This window comes from Pezoporus flaviventris, unplaced genomic scaffold (genome assembly GCF_033815535.1).
Source record: "Pezoporus flaviventris isolate CSIRO_AGI_PZ_B2104156 unplaced genomic scaffold, CSIRO_AGI_Pfla_v1 ptg000116l, whole genome shotgun sequence".
NCBI lineage: Eukaryota > Metazoa > Chordata > Aves > Psittaciformes > Psittacidae > Pezoporus > Pezoporus flaviventris.
The window spans coordinates 3919846-3930135 of record NW_026892664.1 but is presented as its reverse complement, the minus strand read 5'-3'; the positions used below and the strand labels follow the sequence as shown (position 1 = coordinate 3930135).

The 10290-nt window shown below is 54.0% G+C and overlaps 1 protein-coding gene across 1 annotated transcript; it reads right to left on the bottom strand.

Annotated features, from left to right (window-relative positions):
• Positions 1-2945: 2945 nt before the first annotated feature.
• LOC133282346 (olfactory receptor 14C36-like) lies at positions 2946-4022 on the bottom strand. Its single transcript, XM_061478368.1, has one exon. It carries the CDS (start codon positions 4005-4007, stop codon positions 3030-3032), a length of 978 nt encoding a protein of 325 aa, XP_061334352.1. The 5' UTR covers positions 4008-4022; the 3' UTR covers positions 2946-3029.
• Positions 4023-10290: the final 6268 nt, after the last annotated feature.

Genomic DNA, 10290 nt, shown 5'->3' with positions numbered 1-10290 from the left:
TGTTTTAGTAACTAATGTATAACACAAAACACCACCAATAATAATAAAGCAAATAACAAGGGAAGAGAATACAAAACCTCATCACCCACTGACTGATAACTCCTCCACCCCCCCAGTCCAACCATGCACCAACCAATACCTCGTCCAACCCCTCAACCCCAGCCCTTCCAGGTAACTCTCAGTTACATCCTGGGCATGACGTGCTGTGGTATGGAATACCTCTTTGGTCAGTTTGGGTCAGGTGTCCTGTCTCTGCTTCCTCCCGGCTTCCCCTCCTCCCTGGCAGAGCATGAGGCTCACAAAGTCCTTGGTCAGTCTAAACATGTGAGCAGTAACTAAAAACGTCAGTGCTATCAGTGCTGTTCCCAGGCCGAAAGAACTCACAGGTAAGAGTGAGTAATTTTATTGGAGGTGAGGGACTGTCGTGGTTTAAACCCAGTCAGGTAACTCGTTCACTCACTCCCCCCCTTCTTTCCCTCCCCCTACTCCCAGAGGTACGGAGAGGAGAATCAAAAGAATGCAACTCCCACGGGTTGAGCTAAGAACAGTTTAGTAACTAAGGTATAACACAAATCACTACTGCTACCACCAATGATAATAATGATAAAGGAAATAACAAGGAAGAGAATACAACACCTCACCACCAGCCGACCAATAACTCGCCCCCCCTAGCCCGACCAAGCTTCGACCGATACCTCCTCCAACCCTGCAGTCTCCCAGCCCTTCCGGCTAACTCCCAGTTACATCCTGGGCATGACGTGCTGTGGTATGGAATACCTCTTTGGTCAGTTTGGGTCAGGTGTCCTGTCTCTGCTTCCTCCCAGCTTCCCCTCCTCCCTGGCAGAGCATGAGGCTCACAAAGTCCTTGGCCAAACCAAAACATCCTTGTTATCAGCTCTGTTCCTGAGCTGAAAGTCAAAACACTGCACTACAGTAGCTACCAAGAAGGAGAAAAAATGACTGCTACTGCTGAACCCAGGACAACTTTGTAGAGGTTTTCTTCTCTTCCTGCTAGCAAGAAAACCTCCATCATCTCTGCAGCCACATTTCAAGTAGTTGTCGGCTGCTACTATAGTGTCAATTCAAGAGATGCATTGAACATCCCTCAAAGAGCTGATCTAAAGGAGGATTCTAGAGGAATGGGTGATGCCATCAGTCTAGAGAACTAAGCACCATGGGAGAGCAGTGGGAAAACACAATGGTCTGGATTGAGAACTTCTTGGCAAGAGCCAAAAGGAAAGGTGGTGTCCTTGGGTGCAAGGTACCCCATGCTCTGGGGACAGGGCACCTCATCTGGGACAGCTTCCTGCCTGTAGCACCCTCTCTGCTGCACACACCCCGCTCTCTGCCTGCACTCACAAGTGTCTCACAGAAGCTTTGCACTTCCCCTGCAGCAGCGACTCCTCACTGCAGGAGGTTCCTGCATTCCCCAGGCTCAGGGATGGATGCTGCATTCCAGGCAAGTTTGGGTAGTGCAGGAGAGGGAGACAGGAAGGTGGGCTCATGGGGCATGATGAGCAGCGTTCAGGCACCCCCAGCAGTGGGTTCCCCATGTGCCACACTGAGGCATGTTCCCATGAGGGAAAGTTCTCAGCCTCTTGTCTGTCCAGAGCCTGCAGCCACACTCCAGGAACACCTACTCCTCCTCCACCTACAGACACCAACTGCTCTCCATTGCTGGGCTCCGTCCTGCTTGTAAGGATTTGTTAAAGCCCAGAACCATCGCCTTGCTTCTTGCTGACTTTCCTCCACCCTCTCTCACCTCCCTACACACTGCTCATTGCCACCAGTAACTAACTGAAGAGCTAAGAAGCTCTCAAGGCTTTCCTCAGGGGCTGACCATGTTTCTCCATTCACCATTGATGGATCCATTGAGTGCCAGGGGTGAGGTTCCTGCAGAGGCAGAGATGCCCCTGGGCAGAGCCCTGCTGCCGGGAGGGGTGTGCAGGGCAGAGCTCAGCACACAGCCCCTGGCATGGGCTCTGGGGGCACTGAGAGGGAGCAGAGCTGGGCACAGAGCAGCAGCTCCTGGCAGGGACAGCTCCAGGCAGCAGAGACATGGGCAGGGAGTGGGGGAACCTGATGCAGCACTTGCCTGAGCCGATGGGAACAAGGTTTCCTTCTGTCCTGGCTGAACCTCTCCTCTGTCACTATCCCCCACTGCCTTTTGTCCTCCCACCAGACACCACGATAAGGAGCCTGGATCTGTATTCTCCATGTCCTCCTTGCCGCTACAGGCAGCCAGTCCCCAACAGCCTTCCCTTCCCAAGATCTCAGGTCCCCATCAGCCTTCCCTTCTCCAGGATGGACAAGCCCAGCTTCCCCAGCCTCTCCCCACAGGCACCGTGTTCCTATCCCTGCCTGTCCTGAGGGCCCGTTGCTGAACCCACTCCTGCTTGCCAATAATGTTCCTGAAGTGGGGATGTGAAACCTGGATGGAGGATTCCAGATCATCCCTTCCCTTGTTCTCCTGCCGTGCTCCTGCTCATACGGCCCACGATGCTGCTGTCCTCCCTTGCTGCCTCCTGTCCACCTCCTGCCCACCCAGACATTTCCCATGGGCTGTTCTCAGCCAGGCAGCCCCAGCCTGTGCCATTGCTGGGGAGCAACCTGCAGGGACCCCTGTGTTCCCTGCTCCCCTGCCCAGGACACCCTGAGAGCTCTGCACCCCCCCCCCCATGCCATCCCATCTCCCCACACCAGCACAACAGCTCCAGGCCCTTGGGCTCCCCCAGAGCTCTTCCTGCTGCAGGCACAGAGCAGCCATCCCAGAGCTGGAGCAGACAGAAAGCTGCTTTCATTCCCCTTCATTCCTGACATGTGAGGACATATCACAGAGAAGAAGTTGCTGCAGGATCATTTATTTCCCTTAAATACAATCAGAGACCAGAGTGACACAAAGCCTATGGGTCACACAACACGAGTGGCAACTTAATTAGGAGATGAAAACTGACATTTCTATGAAGACAACATCATCACAGATTGAAATAGGAAAACAAATGTAAAGCAGGAAAGACAGACATGGCCTGTCATGACCTACACTGGAAACCCTTTCCAGGGTAAAACAAGCAGCGTATATCTGCTGAAACACATCTGGTCACCAGCTTCCTCACAGCATCCTTGAGCTCCTGGTTCCTCAGGCTGTAGATGAGGGGGTTCACTGCTGGAGGCACCACCGAGTACAGCACTGACACCACCAGATCCAGGGATGGGGAGGAGACGGAGGGGGGCTTCAAGTAGGCAAAGACAGCAGTGTTGACAAAGAGGGAGAGAACAGCCAGGTGAGGGAGGCACGTGGAAAAGGCTTTGTGGCGTCCCTGCTCAGAGGGCATCCTCAGCACAGCCCTGAAGATCTGCACGTAGGACCCCACAATGAAAACAAAACAGCCAACTGTAATCAGGACGCCAACCACAAGAAGCCCAACTTCCCTGAGGTAGGAGTGTGAGCAGGAGAGCTTGAGGATCTGGGGGATTTCACAGAAGAACTGCTCCACAGCATTGCCTCGGCACAGGGGCAGTGAAAATGTATTGGCTGTGTGCAGCAGAGCACTGAGAAACCCAGTGCCCCAGGCAGTTGCTGCCAGGTAGACACAAGCTCTGCTACCCAGGAGGGTCCCATAGTGCAGGGGCTTGCAGATGGCCACGTAGCGGTCGTAGGACATGGCAGTGAGGAGAAAATACTCTGCTGAGATGAAAAAGGCAACGAAAAAGAGCTGTGCAGCACAGCCTGTGTAGGAGATGGCCCTGGTGTCCCAGAGGGAATTGGCCATGGATTTGGGGACAGTGGTGGAGATGCAGCCCAGGTCCAGCAGAGAGAGGTTGAGGAGGAAGAAGTACATGGGGGTGTGGAGGCGCTGGTCACAGGCTGTGCTGGTGATGATGAGGCCATTGCCCAGGAGCGCAGCCAGGGAGATGCCCAGGAAGAGCCAGAAGTGGCAGAGCTGCAGGTCCCGCGTGTGTGCGAATGGCAGGAGGAGGAACTGGGTGATGGAGCTGCCGTTGGACATCTGCTGCCTCTGGGTATGGGGCACCGTCAGAGGAGAAAAAGGCGGTGACAGGTTAGGACAGGAGGGATGTCAGATACAGAAGTTCAGTTTACACATGACTGAGCACATTATAGGTGGACAGGAGAGGCTCAGTGTCATCTCCAGTGATGGCATTATACTGCTGAGGCTTCTTCCTAGGTACAATCAGAAGAGCATTGCATCAGGCAAAAAGTCTCAGTTCTTTGCAGAACCAAGAGAGCTGCAGTGTCCATCAGTCCTCTCCCAGTTGCCCTCTGCTCAAACTTGCACTGCCTGTAAGGTGCTTTCACACACAAATTGATCTTAAGAACTCCCACAAACATCTGTCCTGTGCTGAGAGCAGGGGAGAACAGTTTCAAAGGACAGTCCACAGAGCTCTCACGCTGAGAAGCAAAGGGCTGTATGCAGCAGAGCACAGCCAGCAGCCACCTCCAGTGCCAGACCCCAAGAGAGCTGCCTGAACGCACCCTCCCCAGGGCTGGGCTGCACTTTCCCCCCACTCCCTGCCCATGTCTCTGCTGCCTGGGGCTGTCCCTGCCAGGTGCTGCTTCCCTGTGTCCGCCTCTGCTCCCTCTCAGTGCTCCCAGAGCCCATGCCATGGGCTGTGTGCTCAGCTCTGCCCTGCACACCCCTGCCTGTGCAGGGGCTCAGGAGCAGCTCACACAAGCCCTCACAAGACTCTCGGTGCCTCCCCCAAAGCAGAGAAGAAAATTCCCAGCTCCCACTGCCCAACCTGCCCACCAAGAGGGAAAAACATCAAAGCTCAGCATCCTTCCCTATCAGGTAAATGATGCCTCAGTGTCTTTCAGAAGGACCTTCTGAAGAAGTGCTCAGAGTGACGGCAGATTGGAGCAGCGTCACACACCCAGCACTTCCCTTCCCTCTAAGGGGTTTCTCCTTTCCCCTCAGCTCCCCCCAAGCTCCATGGGGAGCTCCCGGGCAGGCCGAGTGCTGACCCTGGCAGGCAGCAGAGTCCCTGCCCCTGCACACAGCCTTTGGGCTGCAGGGACCCTGCTGCAAGGGCAGCGCTGGGCACCCCTGGCTGCACACCCACATTCACACCCTGCAGCTAGCCCTGGCACAAGAGACCTGCCTTGTCCTGTCCCTGCATGGTGCAGGGGAAGCCCTGCTCTGCAGCACATCCTCCTCCTTATCTACAGAGAGAGAAACTGCAGCTGCATTGCCCTGCACCCAGTGCCTTACCACAAACAGGGCTGGGAAGGTTTCTCCTTCAGAAGGTTCCTCCTCCTCCTCCTCAGCATCCTCCACTGCCAAGTGCCTTTAAGCTCCCTGTGTCTCGCAGGTCTCCCCTCGGTCCCAGCTCAGCAGCAGAGGCCCAGCCCAAGGTGGCTCTGCCTCTGCCCCCCCCGGCTCCTTCCAGGGCTCCCTGGGGCTCCAGGGAAACACCATGGGAAACAGCCTGAAGCAAGCACTGATCTTCCCTCCCTCAGCTGGGAGGCACACTGCCTTCCTGCAGTGCCATTTCTCTGATGATACAAAGATTTAAGGATAAAAATCTTCATTTCTTACAATCAATCAGTTAATTTAAAAATGGCCCTTTGAGAACATGGAGTCCAACCATTAACCTATCCCTGGGAAGTCCACACACTGAGCATGAGAACATCTCTGGTGGGATACCCTGGTTGGATGTTCACCAACAGCAAATGGGGCTTTAAAGTTGAATTTTACATCCTACCTTAATTTCACTAATTTATATCCTATTCTGTTTGTTGTTAAACATTCTGCTATACATTAGAGCATAGAAATCAGCTGGACAAATTATGTTGATGCAGAAACCTGTCCATGTATATAATTGTACTTAAACCCATTTAGGAAATTCTTAACAACTGAGTAAAGCAACCAAACATCACCCTCAATTTGTACCTGGAATTCAGTACTACTCTGTTGGCACAGCAGCAAGAGGTGAGCACAGCACTCTGAGAAAGATGGACTGACTTTAGTTACGGGGTGGAATGCATCTCGATCTGTGCACAGCCATCTAGCTCCATCTCAGTGTGTTGTGTTAGGTTGGATATTTAATTGCAAGCGCGTGTATATTAGCTTCAGTGATCAAGTGCTGTTAGAAATCCTGTGATTGAGTTTACAAATGCAAACTGCTGCTAGCTGGCATTTGTGATTCTTTAGATGAATAGCAGGCCTGAGACTAAGATGGAATCCAGCTGCACTCAGACTGCTCTCGGAGAGGGAACTTAGAAAGCAAAGAGATCCAGTCTGAACCTCGTGACTCAACAAGAGGGTCTCCCTTATTCCTTTCTGTTTGCAGTTTCTATACACATGATTTCAGTTCAATGCTGTATAAATCACTTGAATCCAGTCCTGGATAAATCCTTGCCGAGTCTGACACAATCTCTTTTTGTAGATGGTGGAGTGGGGCCTCGCCACCAAATCCTGAAGAATCCTGCTTTTAGAAATTCACATTAAAATCACTTCTGCTGGTATGTGTCGAAGTGATTCTTTCAGCAATCCTAAACAGTTTCACAACAAGCACGCGGGATTTCTCTGGGAAACCCATTCCAGTGTCTCACCACCCTCACAGGAAAGAATTTCTTCAGAGAACACAGTTTCTGTTTCACTGCAGACAAAGGAGGCAGGAGAGAAGGGGTGGGGAGCACGCACCCCAGCCCCGACTCCGCACAGGGCAGCGAGGGGTGCTGCTCTTCACTACAGCACAGCTGGGCTGAACTGAGTCAGTGCTTACACAGAAACCTGTCCTTGTCCCTGATGAAGCTCTACAGCCCACAGGCTTCTCCACAGGTACCAGCCCATCTGTTTTTCTTGTCACGTCTTGCTCAGTGTCACAAGCTGTGGCACAAGGGGAGGCCCTTGCTGCTGTTTCTCCTGGAACACAGGGAAGTAGAATATGAAATACTTTTTTTAATAATGAAACCCATTCCAGTGACCACGGAAAATATGGAACAAGATGCTAGAGCCCTACAGGATTTACCAGGAAGAGCAACAATTAACTAAAACTTCCCTCCTGTGCTGTTTCCTTTCCCAGCCCATGGATACTTTCCTCAGTAACTGGCAAGTGCACATGACACAGCAAGAGATCTGGGTCAAGCAAAGCCAGGCAAGGCAAGGCAATGCAAGACCAAGGAAGGCAAAGCAAGGGAAGGCAATGCAAGGCTAGGGAAGGCAAGGCAAGGCAAGGCAAGAAATGGCAAGACAAGATATGGCAAGGCAACTCAAGGCAAGGCAAGGCAACTCAAGGTAAGGTAAGGCAAGGGAAGGCAAGGCAAGGCCAGGCAAGGCCATGACAGGCCAGGCCAGGCAAGGAAAGGAAATGCAAGGAAAGGCAAGGCAATGCAAGGCCAGGCAAGGCAAGGCATGTCCAGGCCAGGCTAGGCCAGGAAAGGCCAGGCAAGTCAAGGCAAGGCAAGAGAAGGATAGGCCAGGCCATGCCAGGCAAGGCAAGGCAAGGCCAGGCAAGGCAAGGCAAGGCAAGGCTAGGCAAGGCAAGGAAAGGCATGGCAAGGGAAGGGAAGACATGGCAAGACAAGTCAAGGCAAGGAAAGGCAAGGCATGGCAAAGGAAGGAATAGCATGGCGAGGCAATGCGAGGGAGTGGAAGGCAAGGCATGGCAAGGCAAGGGAAAGAAATTCATGGTGAGTTGAGGTGAGGCGAGGCAAAGGTAGGGTAACAAATAAAGACATAGTGAGGGAAGGCAAGGGAAGGCAAGGGAAGGCAAGGTGAGGCAAGGCGAGGCAAGGCGAGGCAAGGCGAGGGAAGGCGAGGGAAGGCGAGGGGAGGCGAGGCGAGGCGAGGCAAGGCAAGGCGAGGCAAGGAAAGGCAAGGAAAGGCAAGGAAAGGGCAAGGAAAGGCAAGGAAAGGGAAAAAAAAGGGAAGGCAAGGCAATGAAAGGGAAGGGAAGGGAAGGGAAGACATGATGAGGCAAGGGGAGGCAAGGCAATGCAAGGCAAGGCAAGGCAAGGCCATTAAAGGTCAGGAAAGGCGAGAAGAGGTAAGGTGAGACGAGGCAAGGCAAGGGAAGGAAAGAAAAGGTAAGGCTAGGCATGGCAATGGAAGGCAAGGCAAGGGAAGGGAAGGCAAGGCAAGGCAAGGCAAGGTAAGGCAGTGCAAGGCAAGGCAATGCCAGGCAAGGCCAGGCATGGTAAGGCAAGGTAAGGCAAGGTAAGGCAAGGCAAGGCAAGGCAAAGCAAGGCAAGTCAAGGCCAGGCCAGCCCAGGAAGGGCAAGGCAAGGCAAGAAAAGCCCTGCAAGGCCAGGACAGACCACATCAAGCAGGGCAAGGTCAGGCTAGGCCAGGACAGTCAAGGCAATGGAAGGTACGGAAAGGCAATTCAATGCAAGGCAAAGAAAGGCCAAGCCAAGCCATGCCAGGAAAGGCTAGGCAGGTTAGGTCAATGCAAGGCAAGACCAGGCAAGGCCAGGCTAGGCCAGTCCAGGCCAGGCAACACATGTTGGCACACACACAGAGTGTGTTTTACCCACCACCGTTTTGTCTGATCTCAAAAGTTAAGCAGAGTCAGGTTTGGGTCTTGCTTTGCCTTTTCTTTCCTTCCCTTCCCTTCCCTTGCCTCTCCTTGCCTTTCCTGGCCTTTAATGGCCTTGCCTTGCCTTACCTTGCCTTGCCTTGTATTGCCTTGCCTCACCTCGCCTTGCCTTGCCTTGCCTCCCCTCGCCTCACCATGCCTTCCCTTGCCTTGCCTCGCCTTTCCTTTCCTTGCCTTTCCTTGCCTTGCCTTGCCTTGCCTTGCCTCACCTTGCCTCGCCTCACTCTGTCTTTATTTCTGTTGCCCTGCCTTGTCTTGCCTCACCTCGCCTCACCATGAATTTCCTTCCCTTGCCTTGCCATGCATTGCCTTGCATTGCCTCGCTTCACCTCACTCTGTCTTTATTTCTGTTGCCCTGCCTTGCCTCGCCTCACCTCGACTCACCATGAATTTCTTTCCCTTGCCTTGCCATGCCTTGCCTTGCATTGCCTCGCCTTGTGTAGCCTCGCCTCTCCTCACCTCGCCATGACTTTCCTTCCCTTGCCATGTTTTGCCTTGCCTTGCCTTCCATTGCCTCGCATCACCTTGCCATGCCATTCCTTCCTTTGCCACACCTTGCCTTTCCTTGCCTTGATTTGTCTTGCCGTGTCTTCCCTTCCCTTGCCATGCCTTGCCTTGCCTAGCCTAGCCTTGCCTTGCCTTGCCTGGCATGGCCTGGCCTGTCCTTCCCTTGACTTGCCTTGACTTGCCTGGCCTTTCCTGGCCTAGCCTGGCCTGGACATGCCTTGCCTGGCCTTGCATTGCCTTGCCTTTCCTTGCATTTCCTTGCCTTGCCTGGCCTGGCCTGGCCTGTCATGGCCTTGCCTTGCCTTGCCTTGCCTTACCTTGAGTCGCCTTGCCTTGCCATGAGTTGCCTTGCCTTGTCTTGCCTTGCCATTTCTTGCCTTGCCTTGCCTTGCCTTCCCTAGCCTTGCATTGCTTTCCCTTGCTGATGGAGCAGGAAGAGCTCTTGGGGAGCCCAAGGGCCGGGCTGTTGTGCTGGTGTGGGGAGATGGGAAGGCATGGGGGGGGGGGGGGGGGGGGGGGGGGGTTCAGAGCTCTCAGGGTGTCCTGGGCGGGGTAGCAGGGGACACAGGGGTCCCTGCAGGGAGCTCCCCTGCAATGGCACAGGCTGGGGCTGCCTGGCTGAGGACAGCCCATGGGAAAGGTCTGGGTGGGCAGGAGCTGGACAGGAGGCAGCAAGGGAGGACAGCAGCATCGTGGGCTGTATGAGCAGGAGCACGGCAGGAGAACAAGGGAAGGGATGCTCTGGAATCCTCCATCCAGGTTTCACATTCCCAACTCAGGAACGCTATTGGCAAGCAGGAGTGGGTTTAGTAATGAGCCCTCAGGTCAGGAGATACTGGAGCACGGTGCCTGTGGGGAGAGTTTGGGGGAGCTGGGCTTGTCCATCCTGGAGAAGGGAAAGCTGATGGGGACCTGAGATCTTGCGAAGGGAAGGCTGTTGGGGACTGGCTGCCTGTACCGGCAAGGAGGACATGGAGAATACAGAGCCAGGCTCCTCACCATGGTGCCTGGTGGGAGGACAAAAGGCAGTGAGGGATAGTGACAGAGGAGAGGTTCAGGCAGGACAGAAGGAAACCTTGTTCCCATCGGCTCAGGCAAGGGCTGCATCAGGTCACCCAGAGAGGCTGTGCAGTCTCTGGCCTTGGGAATTTCCAGCTCAGCCTGAATCAAGCCTTGAACCACTTGCTCTGACCCTGTTCCTGGTGGGTTTGACTTGAGACATCC